This window comes from Columba livia, chromosome 1, assembly GCF_036013475.1.
Source record: "Columba livia isolate bColLiv1 breed racing homer chromosome 1, bColLiv1.pat.W.v2, whole genome shotgun sequence".
NCBI classification, from domain to species: domain Eukaryota; kingdom Metazoa; phylum Chordata; class Aves; order Columbiformes; family Columbidae; genus Columba; species Columba livia.
In genome coordinates, this window is record NC_088602.1 from 73,872,363 (window position 1) to 73,890,699 (window position 18,337).

At 39.7% G+C, this 18,337-nt stretch overlaps 1 protein-coding gene across 2 annotated transcripts in view; it reads right to left on the reverse strand.

Moving 5' to 3' along the window:
• Positions 1–1,006: 1,006 nt before the first annotated feature.
• F5 (coagulation factor V) overlaps positions 1,007–18,337 on the reverse strand; it is a 36,987-nt gene continuing 19,656 nt past the window's right edge. For both annotated transcript variants that reach the window (XM_065049931.1, XM_065049930.1), the window contains exons 13-25: positions 16,055–17,981; positions 14,017–14,182; positions 12,528–12,764; positions 11,811–12,021; positions 10,577–10,756; positions 8,817–8,933; positions 8,290–8,361; positions 7,127–7,221; positions 5,652–5,807; positions 4,629–4,773; positions 4,323–4,471; positions 3,355–3,537; positions 1,007–2,581 (exon numbers count right to left, since the gene is read on the reverse strand). In XM_065049931.1, the coding sequence (XP_064906003.1) occupies positions 2,393–2,581; positions 3,355–3,537; positions 4,323–4,471; positions 4,629–4,773; positions 5,652–5,807; positions 7,127–7,221; positions 8,290–8,361; positions 8,817–8,933; positions 10,577–10,756; positions 11,811–12,021; positions 12,528–12,764; positions 14,017–14,182; positions 16,055–17,981 (3,827 nt within the window). In that variant the 3' untranslated portion in view covers positions 1,007–2,392. The remainder of the gene's footprint in view (positions 2,582–3,354; positions 3,538–4,322; positions 4,472–4,628; positions 4,774–5,651; positions 5,808–7,126; positions 7,222–8,289; positions 8,362–8,816; positions 8,934–10,576; positions 10,757–11,810; positions 12,022–12,527; positions 12,765–14,016; positions 14,183–16,054; positions 17,982–18,337) is intronic.

Consider the following 18,337-nt stretch of genomic DNA (forward strand, 5'->3'; position numbering starts at 1 on the left):
GGCAACAGGACTTTGAGATAAGAGTAGCTGATCAGAGCATTCTATGCAGAGCTTGTAACTGTTAAGCTGTTAATTGTCAGGGCCCTGTGCTTGCTTGCCTTACTGTGTGTTAAAGTCTGGTGCTGGTTAGCAGCTGTTTTGGACTTTTGCTGTTTATTGTAGCACTTATCATCTTGCTCCACTGTGCCAGGGAACATTTTGTTAATGGCAATGGCCACATGCCTGGGCTGGCATAGGGCCCAGGCACTGCTGCTTTTCCTGTACTAGACATACTGGAACACCAGTATTATGGAGTTAATTTTCATCCCAGCAGCCCCAGGGGTGCTGTGGTTTGGATTTGTGGTTTAACTGTTAGTGTTTGCACAGCATCAAGGCCTTTTCTGTTTCCCACTCTGCCCCCACAGTGAGTAGGCTGGGGTAGAGCAGAGGTTGGGAGGGGACGCACCACGGCAGCTGACCCAAGTCCTATCTGTTATGAAGCAGAAGCAGAATCTCCAAGTTGTAAAATTGATGCAGATGTATTAAACCATGCTCCTACAATAAATTTTGCAGTTTTCTAACCTTTACACAGAATCACATACAGATATAATAAACTAATTACTTACACAGAAGCTTTAAAATCATGGCTTTCTTAAACATAAGTTGGTTAGCACTTATCACACAAAGCTGTGGTTCTGCTGAAGTCAGTGAACATTTATTATCTGTTTTCTAGGCTAAATCTGACTCCAAAGTTCACATCTTTTTCTCTTTATTTCAGTGAATAGGGCTTGTATTGCAACTTCATGGCTACATCAAACAAAAATAAATTAAGCACCATTACAAAATATGAAGAAACTGATATTTCAAGATGAAGCAATCATTCATATAGTTTCACCATTTGAAACTAATTCTGATTAGCACTGAAAATTCCCAAACTGAAAATTTTACTTTCATAATGCAAAACGTTACTAATTATTGCCAAAGAGGTACTACTGTCAAGGCAAATACACAAAATAAAGTGTCAATGTTTTTCATGCTACAATGTCTTTATTTTCCAGTGAAGAATGATGACAGTTTGTGACACAGTAAAAAATAAGAAAATATTTGTTTAGTTCTTATCCTTTTTTCACTCCCATTCTATACCTTCATTTTTAAACGGATGGACCATTAGATATAAGAACTGAAAAACTACTGAAATAACTTGGATAACACCATATGAGGTTCAAAGATAAACTACTTTGAAGAGTCCATCCTGCTTAAGGGTGCCTAGTGTGAGAAGTGGAAGTACTGCAATTAAAAATGTACACCATAGAAGCTAAAGACACTACTGAAAGCTTAGCTAAAGGTCTGCTAGAATAATGAGTTCATAGACTCTGTACATATCTTCAGGAGATTTAGTCATCCTGGGAAAAATACATGTATGCTCTAGGCACAAGAGTAGTTCCATCAGTGAAAACACTGTAAGAGCTGAATGTTAAAGAAGATGCAGGCACTTCTGTTATGCAGTTTCATCTAACCCTCCTCTGCCACCAGCAGGTTGTATTCTCACTGAACAGCTACAGTTCTCAATGCCTTCCCCTTCAAGGGAGCTCCCCCTCCCCACGGTCCAAAAGTTTGTATGGGATTGAATGCCAGTTCTGGATTCTCACTTTGGTTCTACTGTTGCTATTCCATGACCTACCGTAATCCAGGTTAAATCACTTCCCCCATCATTTATGGGAAATAAGGGTATTGCTGATCCCCTCTCCCCTTGCTGGGGCACTGAAGGTGAATTGTTATGCGAAATCCACAGCATTTCAGGTGTGCTAGGTATGTAAGAACCAAATCAATAATGCAAAGCCACAATCTCTGAGACGGGGTTGCATGCACCTCAATGATGCATCCTGCCTTTGTCATAGTGCAGATGAAAGATGCGTGGAGGTGAGGCCACCCCTACAATTATTTCTGACTGAGGCACAGCTGGAATGCAGTACCACAGCTCCATCTGTATCTGTACTGGTTTTCCCTCTCAGCCCTAGGTATGGAGAACATCCACCTGTAGCCTCCTATTCCTCCTCTGTGCTGCAGAAGCATTATTGAATGGAAATAATTAGGGCTTAGGATTAAGGCCAGAATCTCCATCCCCAGGGATCTGGCACTTAATTTTAAGTAAAAACTAAGACAAAATAGCAGTTAGAAAGAAGAAGTGACATACAAATCAGAAGCGACTTCTGTTCCTTCCCAGAGAAAAGAAGCTGCTTTCTAAAGTGTGTATTTGTAGGAATGAAACATCTGCCAGAAATATCTCTTTCAATTCTTGCTGGCAAAACATTAAAGTCCTTTGAAGAAGCACACATCCATGCTACTAAATATGATTGCACTGTTGGGTTGGGTTTTTTTTTAAATGTCATTCTGCATGACGATTGCCAAAAGGTTAAATGCTCCCAGGCTTGTCAGTCCTTTTCACAGCCAGGCCCCCACCAAAATCACAGCCGTAGAGTTCTACCCGAAGGGCAATACCATTATACCATGTTCTTGGAACAATGCGGATAAACCTGGACAGGATGGGTGGATTAAAGAAATGCTTGACGTGCCCACTGCTGTTTTCATTACCCAAGAAAACCTGCAAGTACACAAATACACAGTTAAAAGGCAGCACTTTAAAAAAACCCCGCTGCTTCTTTTTTAAATGGTTCCAAACTGCTGCATTAGCCATCCAGGGTAGATGGATTGGCTCATTTCCGATTTAACATAAGGCCACATCCAGTCTCTTCCTAAAAAACTGGGCACAGCTAGCTCAGGCCAGCAATATCTGAGTCTGAGTAAATTAAACAGCCTCTGTTTCCATCCACACCATGAAAATTGCTATTCTAATTTGGATGGACTGAAAAAAACAAAATTCCCTTATTTTACCTGTACTGATAGCCTTTATGGGTTAGGTTGGTATAATGTGATACGGGCAACAAATATTATAAAGAACTCTGTCCACTCTCTGTGTATCTGGAGCTCCAAAACTGCTCACTAGCATTGATTTCTCTTATAAAATCATAGCAGAAAAAAAGCTGAGAAGAGGCCTTGGGAAATCCATTATTCTTTCAAATTAAATGGCCTTGTGCATTCAGGTTAAGAGTCCTCCTTTACAAATAGTGTCAGCTCCTTTTATCACAATGTTGACTGCACTCTCTACAGATTTGTTCTTCTTTCCTTTTACTACTGTTAATTACTCTGATCAAAATCAGATGGATATTATGAAATTACCTGTAATAACCCCAGCTCCATATCATTTTAAAGTCCCATGAGAATATCTCTTTGGCTGAGTGTTCTGCCTTTGGGCCTTGACTGTACTCAGCACCTAAAACCAAGCAATGATACAATTGTCTGAACTGAAGATGATACCTTTGCCACCGAGCTTGAACCATCTGTATAGGATTTCCACTCTGAGCCTTGGTCGCTGTATTGGATAACATAGGTTTTCACAAAGTTTTCAGCAGTTAGGGACTTGGCCCCCTGGGTAGCAATAGCAGTTATCTTCTTAATTGTGAGGAGGTCAATTTGCAGCCACTGTTGGTTGCTGTTCAACTGTAATTGATAAAAAGGGTTGTCTATTAGCAAATATGTCTATGCCTGTATTTGCCTAAGTGAAAAATCCTGTCTAAAGATAGTTAAAACTGCATCAAAATGCACCAAAATTGTATCAAAGTAGTACAGAAGAGTAAAGCGAAGACAAAAGTCACAAGCATTCTTGGCGGTCCATATAATTAATTTCTTCACTGCAGATGATGTAATTGGTGTCTTAAGATTTTCGCATTAATTTCCAATACATAATGAAAAATACCACAGGTTTATCTCCAGTATTAAAATGCAGCATACAATACTACTACCAAATGCTAATACAGTCACTTCCAGAAAATCTCAAGGTGCTTCATAAAGAAATGCAGCTCAATTTTGAAGACAAGGAAACTCACATGCCTTGCTGAAGGTCATCCAGCTACATTATCCATTAAGCTGCACTACCTATAAGCCAACTCAGGAAGGGTTTCTTTAACCCACTGGAGCCAAATATTCAATTGTATTAATCTCCTGAAATTAAAAGGGCTATTTCTGCAAGGAAGTGATAGAGACTCTGGCCCAGAGAATGCCATCCATTTCTCAAAATATAATTTCATTGCTGTTGCCAGAAGTTCAACAAGTTTTCTACTGGAAGAGTTGAATGGGTTTCTTCCCAAAGGATGGTTAGAGAGCTGTGCAGTAACCCAGTCATTCTTGGCACTGGACACAGTGTGCAGGAAGTACAGGAGTACACAGACATCACAAATTTGTTAACAGTAGCTGTCTTGCTGTTGTCCCTATTTTCCACTTGTTACCTTGGCTCGCCAGGCATTAACCTTTCCTTCCTGATTGAGACGAGCAAGTGAAGGGTCCCATGTGTTAAACCAGGATGTCTTAACAGATGAGGCTGTTATCTGGTTATTCTTGATCTCTCCATTTTCCATTCCAAGTGGCAAAGAGCAACCTGTTAAGAGAAGCACTGCATCATCTCCAGTTTATCCAAGCAGCCACAGCCTAAGCAGCAATGTTGGAATTGAGAACACCCACAATTTCAACTTCATTTAACATATCAGTTCAAAGATTTGCCAGAAAGGAAGCATCAGCACACAGCCCATTCTTACCATCTACTTCACAGCCCAGAAGCTCCATACGAAGAGTAGGCCTGTTGTAGGCCTCAGTTGGGTAGAGTCTGATGTACCTAGCAATAACAGGGGGATCAATGATGTTCTCTTTTACCCCATAGGCATCGGAGTTACCTTCAAAAATCTAAGAAAAACACAAAACCAAAACAAAAACAAAAAACCAAACAAACAAAAAACAAAAACACCAAAAAAACACGTACAGTTAATGTAACGCAAACACAAGCTTGGATGCTAATGCCTACCCTGTTACAAAAGCAGTCTTTTATACGCAATTAGCTCCATCCACAGTGATGGAGCACCCTGTGCTGCAGGGCAACTTGAAATATTTCGTGGTCCCATCTTAGCCTATTTGGAAATGCCTGAAGGCCTCATTTCAAATAAACAACCTATTTCTACATACTATATAAGTCTATAAAATGACATTAGTAAAGAGGCAAAAGGAGATGTAAAAAATAACAGGTTTTCAATTTGGGAGATGTACCATAGGAACCCTGGGGTAAACTGAAGGGAGTGTTAATTGGTAGGGCTAGAGCATCTGGGCACCTCTGGCAGGGTACAACCCCACTTATTACACAGGCCCTCTGCAGGTAATTCAGACAGTTTAACGTTCAACTGTTGTGACAGCAGGAAGTGAGAGCCAAAAAGGATCTAATACCAAATGAAGTAGGGCCTGATTTTTAGTTCAGCTTTCTGTTTGCTTCAAAAAAGCCAACATGGGCTTTGGAAATAAAAGTAGGGAGACAAGCTTGTGAGAAGGCCAGACTCTACACAGTCAAAGTCAAAGGGTCAATCTAAACCCCAGTCTAGGAGGTTTCTCACCTTAGAATCTGTCTTCTGGTCTGAATTTTCTTAGATTGTAAGTGCCCTTTGGGGCCTCAGGCTGTATTATTAAATTTCACAAGGCAATAATTTTTCCACTATCTCTTAACATAAAACTGTCACCTCACCACATCATTCGATGACACTAGCTAGGTTGTTGCAACCCCTATGTCATGTGCAGACCTTTTGTGCTGGAGAGCTGTCTCCTTTGAAGGTGCTCCACTTCCGTTTGTCTTTGCTGTAAACAAGAAAGAACTTCTGGATGTACAAGGACTTAAGAAACTGCTTGGCTCCCTGTGTCTGTATCCCAGTTAACAGAACTTGTCTTTGAAAGTCCACCTAGGAACAGCAAACAGTGTTTATAAAGCCAATAAAGCACAGTGAAATGCATTTCATTCTTTAGCATGTACACAATAGCTTTGAGCCTTGCATTGTGAAACCCACAACACTAACACATTCAGGAGGAATAGAAGCAGATACCACAGTCCAAATTAATGCCATCTCTCTCACTTCATTTGTGTATTTACTTGTACGTGCACTAATTTCAGAGGCCATTTTACAGTGTTCATCACAGGACCGCAAAGACACCTCAAAAATATGTGTGTCTCCATGCTAGGCAAAACTCTGCAATCCTCATTTTACAGACAAGCAAACGGAGTATAGAGAACCTCTAGGCTCACGTTTTCATGAGCTGCCTCTAGTTTTGAATACATGGGCTGAGAAAGGGATATGACATTCTGAAGTGCTGAAAAGCCACCACTCCTGCTGATATCAGATCCAAGCACTTAGCACATAAAAACAAATCAGGAAGATGTTCCTATCAGGAGTAAAACTCATTCTTCGGGATTTGCCCTCCTCACCTCCATGTGCTTTACTGCAGTAACCTCAGCTATTCACTACCACACCCTCTATTAAATTCTTCCTCCTCCCAATATTATTTCTAGTTCCACATCAGATCTCCCAACCTTATCACCCTACTTAACCTCCACTGTCTTACTAGCATGCCAAATATTGGCTAGCCAGACAACAGCCGCCTGTTGAACTTACACTGTGACACTAGTTTCTTTTTTCTCTCAACTGCTAATTTTAATGGGATTTGTAAGAAATCAACTATCCTCTTTAAATTTGGGTGCAAATTTGCGCTCTGGTCCAAAAGTGATTGGGATGGAAGAAGTGAGGTTATTGAATGACATAGTACTTGAAGCCATAATTATAAGCTTAGTTTCCCTGTGAAGCCACACTGTGCTGTGTTAAGTTGGACATAGAAGCATCCAAACCAACTAAAACACTGCTTGAAGCAATGCTTGTGAGTATTACACATTAAATGATCACCCAACAAACACATACATATAAATAGGTACTGATAGGTAGATAGAAGAAAAAACAAAAAGCAGCAGAAAGAACTACTCAATTTGCCTACAATATGGTTACAGTCTAAATTGTGAGAGTAATTTTCTAGTCAATGAGCCTCAATAGCAGTAGAGACTGGGTTATTCCAGGGAAGGTGGACAGTTTATGGCATCTCCCAACTTGCTACATCTTTTCAGTTTTTCCCAGCAATCTTTGCAGTGAGAACAAGAGCAGCCTGATCTTCTAAAAACAAGTTGTAGGAAAATCACAATTCACCGATGGTCAAGCACATGCTGCATCAACCATACCTGGATCCAAGGGAGTTGTTCTTTTTCCATTGTAGTGCTCCAAGCGTTGTATGATCCAGAATTGTTTAATCGGGCTAATTTAGGTTCCCAATAATCTAGACAGAAAATATAAATAAAGCAAAAAGTTAAAGAGAAGAAAAATGGAGGCTGTAACTAGCTGTAGGTGTTGAGTGCTTCAGTTCTTTCCTGATCTGTCTTGGGGAAACAAAAAGAAACCAACCAAGAGATTCTAAAACCATAATCTAAGATAATTTGGACATGGTCAGCAACTGAAAGTCAGCTATTCCTCTGCAAAGTTTTAGAGTTGGCAGAATTACTTGAAAAATAACAGCTTTTTGTGCAATGTACCATCTGCTGACTTGGAACCAGGGTCTAGAGTTCACTAAACACGTTTTGGATGTCAGCAGAATCAGGCACAAAATGTGTTCTACATTCACGGAAGAGAGCTCCCTTCTGCATGAGGAGGTGTCCATGTTAACAACTGATATGGAATATATGTATAACAACATGGCTTAATAACACTGTGGCAAGAAATGAAAAAAGAAAGTTAAATCCATAAAGAAAAGCATTTTCCAAAATAAAGAATTTGTTATTTCAAAGGAAAGGATGTGTGTTCCTGCATGAGTGTGTGTAACCTGTATAACCTGATTTGCCACTGTCCATGTAAAAATTCTATCAGTTTCTCTACCAAATGATCCCACTTTTATACCGGGAATAAACTTGGTAAATTAAGGACTCTGTCATTGCTCTGGATGCCAGGTTCCCAAATCTTTCATAACAGATATACTTCGTCCTTCCACACCTCATATCACATGCAAATCTCAAAAGGTTTTTGAACACTTGGGTTTTCATTTTCAAGCAGGGAACCCAAAGGAAAAAAGGTAAAGTTGGATATGTTCCAGGTCATCCAGCAGGCCACAGAGAACTCCCTGACTCCCGAGCTTGTGATACTGACAGTAGACTTGTGACACTGTCAAAATGCAATGGTGCGAGTCACCTAATACAGCTCACCGTCTCCTCTTGCAGCATGGAAGAGCTTTTTAACCTGACAGCTGATTCACTGCTAAAGTGATCTTGTAAGATGTATCATGAAATGCCAAAAGAATGTGGAATTGCTGGTGATATTCAGGAGCATACCCGGACCTTTTCAAGTATTAACTCACCTACATGATCTGAAGCATCGATTTGCGAATCTAGTATAACTCCACTTGCTAGACCCATTGGAATCCTGCACTCTAAAGAGAGCACAGTAAGTTTGTTGTTAAAGAAAAGGAGGGTTATTCCAAAATAGATATATTCTGGTGGAACCTTCTAAGACAACAGCACTGAGAACAATTTTTGGTAATACTGCAACATCACTGCACTCCTCCCAGACAAGGCCAAGTTAATCTCTGCAGTTCTCTCAAAAGATTAATCCACTTGTCACTGTGAGGAAACGTCAAATTCAAAGCTAGTATGCTAAAGGAATAAAGGTAGTATGCTAAATAATTCACAGCTAGTATGTTATAGGCTAAACTTTTTTTCTTCTAGAGCAAATTTTCAGTAATCATTCTACTCCCTCTTTAAATGCACAGAGAATCTGCTTTGGGATTTTGCTGTACAATCTCCCAGATTTATTCAGTGATCCTGAAAGTGTAGAGATGACACTATAGCTTGACTCCCTCAGCCAAAAAACACCTTAGTTCAGTACCTTTCTCTATAACCAAGTAGGATGCCCGCATTCCTGCTTGCTGATATTCCCCCACTTCAGTGTCCAGAAGCCACCAGCCAGGTCTCTGTGGTTTCATTTCAATTGTTCTGAATGAGCCTTGAAAAAAATGGAAGAGAAACATATTGGATATGTTAGCATTATAAAACTGATGTTAGTGAGGCTGGATGTTAAACCAAAGATCTTCCTATGAGTTAATCCAGAAAAAATAGATAACACATTGCAAAAAGAGCAGTAACTACCACCATCTCAATCATTTCTTTTTCTTAGCAAGCAAGCTTCAGCTGGAGGCTGAGATTGGAATTAAGTGACCAGATCAAAATCTAACCTCTGCTGCTGGTGCAAAATACAAACCCTTGGATGCCTGTATGTAACAACAGCTATCTGCATATTAAGTACAGTGCTGAGCCATGTAATGAATAGTGCTATTAAGTTTATTACTGAGTGTAGGGATGTTGGTTTTGTGGTACTGATTATAGTTCTTACTCCTGCTGCCCCAGGGTGTTGTTCAAGTAATTTTAGGGATGGATGTAAAAACACCGAAAGTAGATGTGGGAGAATCAGATGTATGGGCCCTCCCCTCACCTTCTGCAGGCACCAGGAGTACCATGGATAGAGCAGGAAGCAGATATGGTTTAGGCTGTTTGCTTCACTTCTTAGAAAGCACAGTACATGCTTCATTGCTTTTCTTATATTCCTAGTTAGTGCAGATATTACAATTCTGGTTCCCATTTAAATAAAAACATATGTAGGTGTCAGTGAAAAACATCACCTTAAAAAGCTTAAATAATGCATAAGCCACTTAACGTTTACTAAAATAAACTCCTGTTATTCCAAGACAAACCTATTATTTTGATTTCCTTGTTTCATGTTTTGTGTGTGTGCTTTTTCTTTTTTCTTTAATCATTTGTAGCTGGCAATACAGGCTTCATAAAGGCTGTTATTACACACTCGCACTGCTGCCAGCAATGGGGGAACAGAGTATATCCTGTGGCCTAATGAATGCTTTTAGCCTATTTCCTTTCTCTCCGGACACAAGAATTGCTCTTTCCCTTCTCTATCACACTTATCTTGACATTACAGACACAAAACCTCACCATGCTGAGCCAGATACCAATAATATTTCTCAGCAAATGTCAATGAGACTTCAGTGATACTGAAGCCTGGGGATGCAGGAACAGGACTGCTATGCTACTGCACATGTGTTACATCACAAGGAGCTGGTCACTGACACTATCCCACTGACTTCCTTTTCCAAAGTAACCTTTACTGTTGAACACATCTCCAAGCCAAGCCCAGCACTACAACCTGCTTTGCAGATAGGAAAAGAGATGCAATAAAGTAGAGAAACCCACTCATGCTCACGTATCTGGTGAGCGGCAAGGAAAGTGGAAACCAGAAGGCAGTGCTACAGACCATACTGCTACTCATTTTCCATACATATCCTTTCTCATCTGAGACATGACATTTGTCGAAACACATTTTGTCTGCAACTTTACTCATATTTCCAGTTTTAAAGGACAGCAATATTATCTTTATCCCACCCCACCTCTGCCTCCAGTGTTAAGTGAGAGGCAAAGTGCTTGTTTCCCTTCTGACCATCATGGGCAAATGAACTGTTGGTGCTCTCAAACTCTCTATTACCATGCCGAAAGCCAACTTCTGTTCACTTTCACCATTGGTATGATGATGAGAGACTGCAACAATCACCTCTTCAGGACTTCTTCTGCACTAACAGTTACCTGGAAGGAGCGTGTATGTGCCAAGCTGATGCTTTGGCTCTCCTTGTTCTATGAAGGTCTGTCCATGAAAATGAACGACATGGATGTCTTTTGGCCCACCCATATTTAGCAAATGCCATCGGACCAGTTCGCCTTCATACATCCTCAAGCCTTGCAAATTGTAGGTAATCCCATTAATGGCTGAAGAAAAAAAAAAAAATCATTAGTAAGGAAAACCGCTCACAAAATAGGTCTCAAAGTCCTATAATATAGTTATTAAAATGAGTAAATTATTTAGTGAAGTAATGCATTTGGGAAAACCACAACTTTTCCCAATTCAAAGTGCTACACAGTGTACAGTCTATTTACATCAATTCAGAAAATCCATACACATCACTGGAGGATTTAAGCACAGTTTGCTGGCAACACAGAGCAGCCAGAAGAAAAAGGAAGTGTAAGAGATTATGCATTAGATGGCAATATCAAGTCCAAAAGAAAGGACAGCTATCCAAAACATGTTCTGAAGCTTACAGTTCCACTGCCATACAGTTACAACTGACTGCTTTGATTAATAACTGATTTTATTACCAAATTTTCAAAAGGCAGATTCCACTTCTCAACATGTCTTTTTCAAACGTGATCACTTGCAGCATACGAGCATCAGATTATCAAAGACAGAAATATAGAGTTTCATTACTAGTCATTATTTCAAAGAGAAAAACGGGCTACCTTTGAAGAGCCAGCCACTTAAACTCCACATGACTTACAATCCCAGTATCCACAAAGCGATATGTGAAGGGCTGTCCCACAGTTCCTTCAAATTCCTCAGTAGAACTACTTGGTTTGTCAAATTATGGTTATATTTTAAAATTTATTGCAAAAAGTTTTCAGGGTATTAGCTTCTTACTGAAAAGAGGATATGTGGGGTTTTTATTTGTTTGTGTTTTGGTGGTGTTTGGTATTTTTTGGTTTGTTTTGAATATAGAGATATATATATGTGTGAGGGAGAAGCTTTCTGTTGAAAGTTTCAGTCTAATAAATGCTTTTTTCATTTTAATGACAAATTTCCAGTCACTGCTAATGTTTGCATATAAAACTATGATTATTATAGGTACAATGGAGAACAAGAAAAAAACAGGCACATAATTAACACGTAGGATTTATGCATGTTCAAAGGCACAGTCAGCTGAGATACCCCCCAAGATCTTTTCTTGTACCCAAATAAACTGAATACTTGGCAAAAGGAAATAAGTACCATGGAATTTGTGGCACTGCTGCATTTCTTGTGTCTTTTCAGTACAAGGCCTTCTAGAACGTTTGTCAAAGTACCAGCTTTTTTCTTCATCAAAGACCATAAAAAGCAAGAAAAAGTCTCGGGTCACTGTTCCGCTGTTGTATGATTTACTGAAGGTTCCTTTTTGACAGATCAGTATTGGCCCAATCAAACCAGAGTGAATATCTTTCTCCTAGAACGTAATAAACTCATATTAGATGTAGAAGTGGATTTCTCAAAAGCTGCCAAAACCCATAGCATTCTATAGAAGTGCACCAGGCCCTGAAAATTTAAAACAGAGGGCAGAATTGCCATTGCCTTGCATCTTTACTTTCCCGTGCTTTGTCTACCAAAGAGGTCCCCAATTTGAACTCCTCAACAGCTTATATCCTCTTTTAACTGAGAGTAAGAGATTAAATGTCAGATGGGAACGTCAGGCACAAAATAACGGACAGTTATCCAAAATGTGTTCTGCAGCTTACATTTCTACAGCCATACAGTATCATCATTTGGAGCTATTCAAAACTGGACAGGACACAATCCTGGACCAACCACCTCTAGCTGACCCTGCTTGAATTGCAGGGGAGGTGGAGGGGTGGACTAGATGACCTCTAGTGATTGATCCCTTCTGACACAAATGTTTCTGTGATTCTGTGATCAACCCCAGCAATGCTACTACCACCATTGTGATTTCCTTACCAGATTTAAATCAGAGTAGTAGATCCAGGACCGACAAGCTGCTCCTGACTGCACAGGTCCCGATCGCCTGTTTGCATACCATACGTATATATAGCTGTTATTTGGCTGAACTTCATCATCTTCCTTAAACCAAGCAGTAGATTCGTCATCATAAATACTTCCCTCAGAGGACTTTTCATAGAGGAGCCCATGAGCATGGACGGAATATGGTCTGGATGCCATATTCTTAAAATGAACCTAAAAAAAATTTAAAGAGAGAAGAGAGAATCTGTTCAGCAAAGTCAGGCTTAAACCAAAATGCCCACACAATACATTCCCATGACCTCAAACTAGGGTCAAGATTTATATTATTACAGGCTACGTTGTGCATGACAAAGCTGGCAGGGATAGCTTTTGCCATCTCCATGCAGAGTCACCCTCTTCGATGCAAGCAGTTAATTAGAAAGTAGAAATCATGAGTCTAATTCCCTGTCTCCCACCAAGTCTAGGTTCCTAGGACTTTTACTGCTGCACAGTCACACCTGGGTATGCTTAGTTACAGCAAGCAGGGAGATGGGGAGTGTCTACCTTCTACGCTTTGCTACACAGTCACACTGACGAAGGGCACAAAATAGCACCACTCTCACCAAAATTAGTCCTTCTCACTTGTTCCAGAGAAGCATGAAGATAGAGAGATTACATGTTTTCCTCTCCTTAGACAATGACACTCCCAAGCTAAAACAGCCTTTCTCTTACTCATGCTTTTAAAGGTAGCTCAATGTGTTCCTGTTGCACAATACTCCTGCTGAAATCAGCAGAAAGCAGTGAGATGTACTCTTCCCATTTAAGTCCATCCCTGTGTGTTGGAAGACTAGATGAAGGAGGATGAGAGAAAGGAAACTCTACTGCAATGTGCTCCCTAATGCAAATATACCATTGTACCAGCAGGGATACAGTTCCTCTCCATCCTTGTTGTTCGTATTAGAACACACTTAGAGCAAAAGTTTTCAAAGGAAAATACAGGTTTTGGACAAAAAAAAAAAATTATATCTATATCTGTGTGTATATATATATATATATATATATATATATATATATATCTTGAATACAAATGTCCTAATTTCTCCTAAAAAAAAAATATCAAGAAGCTCCCTTTACATATAAAAGGTAATATTTTCAGTGCAATCTGGGTTTAAAAAACCTTGATTTTTTTTTTTTTTAAGTGTTAAACTTAAATATCATTTTACATTAGACTAATAAACCAGTGTTTAATGCTGGGAAACATAAGACAAAAACAGAATTGAATATATCACAGACAGGAGAGAAAAAGTGTGTTTCAGAGAAACACATCACGTTGCTTGTATGTCCACACTACAATTTCTGGTTATGAAAACTATTTTCCCATCATCACCTTTTAAAATTTTGTGTCATTTTTAGACCCTTTCTATATCACACCATAAGATCACCATAAAAATCTTATCCTGCACACATATTCAACATGTTGACTTACTTGGATAACATCGTCCACTTCAGCTCGGATAACTGGCCCCAGGATGCCAAGGTGTTCTGTATATTCGTCTTCCTCCTGAAGAGTTGTAAAGGTACTGTCTGTATAGCTTTGGAAAATCACCTTATACGTGGTGCCATCTTTACAGGTTTTGCCATTCATCATTGTACTGAAAGGAAATCTCCAATTAAAAACCCACACAGTGCATCAGAAATAATAGCTTTGATGAAATCTGACAACTCATACAGCAGGAACATTTTAGAATATAAAGAATAAGCACCAAAACAAACATCAGATGATTCTGAAAATCACAACTTGCAGTGTTTAAGCGATTCTATTTCTACAGTTGTATATGACATCCTTCAAAGATTTGGTCAGCTATCACTGAAAAACTCTGGCTAGTCTCTGAAAATGCACATGAGCTCTATTTTCCTTTTTTACCATTAGCCTCAATAAACTGAACTGGAGCTCAGCTCTGAGTGCAGCAATCCTACCACATATACCCTGTTGTCTCACAGATGTATCTTCTCTGGAAAGCTAACAGAATCACATTTTACATTTGATTATATCTGTATTTTGCAACACAGAGCTGGTAGAAAAAAAAAGCTTACTATGCTTCAAATCTTAAATAGAAACATCAAAATGCTATTGTTCTGATAAAACATACTATCATTCCCTATAAACTTTGCCTTATTATCAGTTCTGGGAAAAAAAAAAAAAATAAAAAAAGAGAGAAATGAAACTTAACCAAAGTAGGAAGAAAGGCCAGCTTTTAGCTCTTCAATACACCGAGATGGTATATGCCCTGGGGTCAGTTTAATTTCCCTGGAACGATGCACCTCACACCACCTGAGGACAAACCTCACTGGGGAGATCTATATAGGGCTCCAGGCATAAAGGTTTCTCTGTTTTGTAAGCACACAAACTGACTGTGGTTTCTTCCATTTTTGCGGATACTGTTTATACGGACTGAGATGAGGCAGGAGTAAACCTGGAGAACACTGAAAAAGTGTGTGTGTGTGTTTAAATATCAATCAAATAAAATGGAAATTCAATTTGAAAATAATATAAATATATGTTTGGAGCTGAATTTTGTATAATGAAAATTTTCTTGCTCCAGTTTTTGCTACTTTTGATAAAAACCTGAAGTTCTGGATGTTTTGGTCTCATTCATTTTGAGGGCTGCACAGTTCAAGTTTTTGATGAAAGGTGACTAGGAACACTCCACACGGTAAGGTGAGCACTGATCCTAATTTGTATGAATCAAGACAATGTATTTTTTAGTACAGAGTTTCTCTCAAGGCAGCGGCCAGTCTTCCCTGACAAAACATAGGAAAACCCCTCAGCATTAGAGTTTGTGATCTAGTCACCTTCTGATTTCTCTGAACAGCAGGAACAACAATGCAATAATTCATGCAGCTTTATTTTTACTTCAAGACAGTCACCTGTGCGGTTAATCACTTTGCATCTTTCATATACTTTTCAGGGCTGCAGCTCTGTAAGTTAGAAAGTGCTATTATCCCATTTTGCAACAGAGAACTGAGACTCCAGAACCACTTCTTGCTAGTGTTAGAAACTGTGATTTCATCATACCTATAAGCATATCCTGTCTATATTAGCTCAGTCAGCACATTAAATTTCTGGAAAGGCTTTGTACAAGGAGGTCTCTATCATGTCTGCTACAGACTCCGAGAACTCAAGGAGGAAGTAAAACAGGTTATTCAAGTATAACAGATCTAACTGGAAGTTTCCCTCTTGACCTCTTACAGTGGGTTTTTCAACTTTTGTTTTAAAGAGCGTTTCTAGTGAGCCTACAAAAGACTTGTAGTTACATTGTTCTTGATTATAATAAACTCTATGACATTCTAGTGGGGGGGGCTGTCCCAATCTCCCATGGAAAATTCTGAGGGTTCTGCAACTGAAATGTTGGAAATGACATTGCACATTACAGATGCTGTTAAATTTTTCAGTACCTGAGTAAAGATTCTGCTAGTATGTGTAAGAATGGCGCGCAAAATGAAAGCAAATTATTTAGCCAAACCTTTTTTTATATCCTGCATAGTTCCAGCAGACCTCTTGAGCTGCAATATAGTATCTCCTCTCATTCCCTTTGCTACGCAGGTAGTGTTCAGCAATGTCGTCTGGGTTCCGTTGTGCACTGATATTCACTTTTGGGTCTGTCATGTATGGGTCATCAAAGCTCACATAATGGTATTCATATTCACTGCCTGATGTTTCCTCATTGTAATATCCTTCCATAGCATACTCATAGTCTCCATTTTCTTGGGGAAGCCCAATTGTGATCGATGGTTTAAGCTGTCGTGGCGTGAGTGTGTAATTTAACGACTCTCCATGCCTGGCTCTACTCAGATCCACTCTATGGTTGGCCTCACTGGGTGCCCCTGTGGTGCAACATGGCAGCGTTGTGTGGTTGGTCTCACCTGGAAACAACGTACGGCCAAAGCCTGCCATAGAATTGGTGAATTTTTGAGGCTTTTTACTTCTTGGGCTTAGCAAGTGCATTGTTTTTGGATTTTCCTTTTTCCTTCGGACCTTGATGAAGGTTCCAGATGTACTCAAAGTACCATTCTTACTCCTTTCCTTTCTTTTCAGAGGTGGTTGCTTGAGGCTCCCTTTCTGTTTTTCTCCCATTAGATGTGAGAACCCTTGATACTTCATGTGCTTCTTATTTATGAATTCTGTACCATTTCTGCCATGATGATCTAACTTACCACTACCAGATTTATCTAAATTTCCCTCTAATCCAAGACTCCCCTTTGCAGACACCAAATTCCATTCCTCACTTGTCATTTTAGATGAATATTTCCCAGACCTGGGCAATGATAGTTGTAGAAAGTTCTTCACTAGCGCAGGGCTGGAATTTGGGCTTATGTTGCCCAACGTATGATCTAAAGAAAAAGTGTCTGCTTGTTTATCTTTGGATAGCTTGGGTTCAGAGAGGGTGGATGCATTAGATCCACCTCCTCCAATGAGGTCTGAAGCAAACGTCAAGTTAACTGCATGCACAGTGTTTTCCGTCTTGGTTTCCTCCTCTTCCAGTTCATCATCATAATCGTGTGGAAGCTGCCCAGTTTCCACCATGGCTGTATCAGATGCGTTCTCTGAATGATGCACAGAATGAGGTACACTTGTCTCGTCAGAAAATGAGGCATTTTTATTTCGTACGTGATTTAAAAGGGCACTCATCTTTTGGATGGAGTAAAACTTCATGGCCAGCGAGTTTCTCTTCTTCCTTCTACTACTAATGTTGTCTCCTCTTCCAGTGCTTTCCTCTTGATGATTTTCTGAAAAAAATTTACTGTCCTTCTCATCAGTTGGAAGCTCTTCTGCAACATTTGTTTGACCATCCCCATTGCTCAGAAAGTGTTCACCTGTGGACTTGTTACCGTGATCTATTTCATAATTGCTTTCGCTTCTATTTTCAAATACCAAGTCAGCTTTTCCACCACTTGTGCTAGCTAAAAATAAGCCCTCTTCTGCTGTGACTGACGTGTGATTTGGCTGGAATGTTTCAGCCTCGATTAGGGGAAGAGGAGTGATATTAGTTTCTAAGAACTTATAGGTGTTTCTGGATTCACTGCTATTTATAGCTGTCAGACCTGAGCCAGCCACCACCTCAGAACTCATGGCATTGGCGCCTTCATACTGTTCCCAGGCCAGTGCCGTCAGGTTTTGTTTTTCTTCATTGCCTGTTGCCTTCCTTAGGCTTCGGATGGAGTATAAAGCAGCCAGCTGATCCTGATAATCCAAATCCTCTTGATCTCCTTCTTCTTGTTGTGCATCTTCCTCAACTGAGGCAGAAACAGCCTTTTTATCAGTCTTGGTATAAGTGAAATCCAAAACATCAAATGTGTAATCTTCCTCATAGTCACATCTGGCATCTCTGAATCTCAGTCTCATGCCGTAACTCATCTCTGGGGTACCCCAGGATGCTAAAAGCCAAGTACCTGAAATTGAAATAAAAGTGTTTTTCTAATATGCACTAGTTAAGAGAGTGGACATTGCCTATCACATAAGTAGTCGGGGTAAGTTTCTGAGTTTGTTTCTACAGCACCTACTACTGCAGAGTGCTAATCCTCATCTGGGTTTTCTGTGAGCTCTCATTGCAGTGAAACATAATAAATAAGTGTAAATAAATAATAGCACATATAAAAAAATATATCTAAGAGCTGGAGCTCTTCTCCACAGATTAAGCTGTATCTGGGACCTGAGTCTGTACATAACCCATGAAAGAAATGGATATTAAAAAGAAATAAAGAAACAATTTGAAGGATCCTATGTTTAAATCAGGATCTAAGACTGG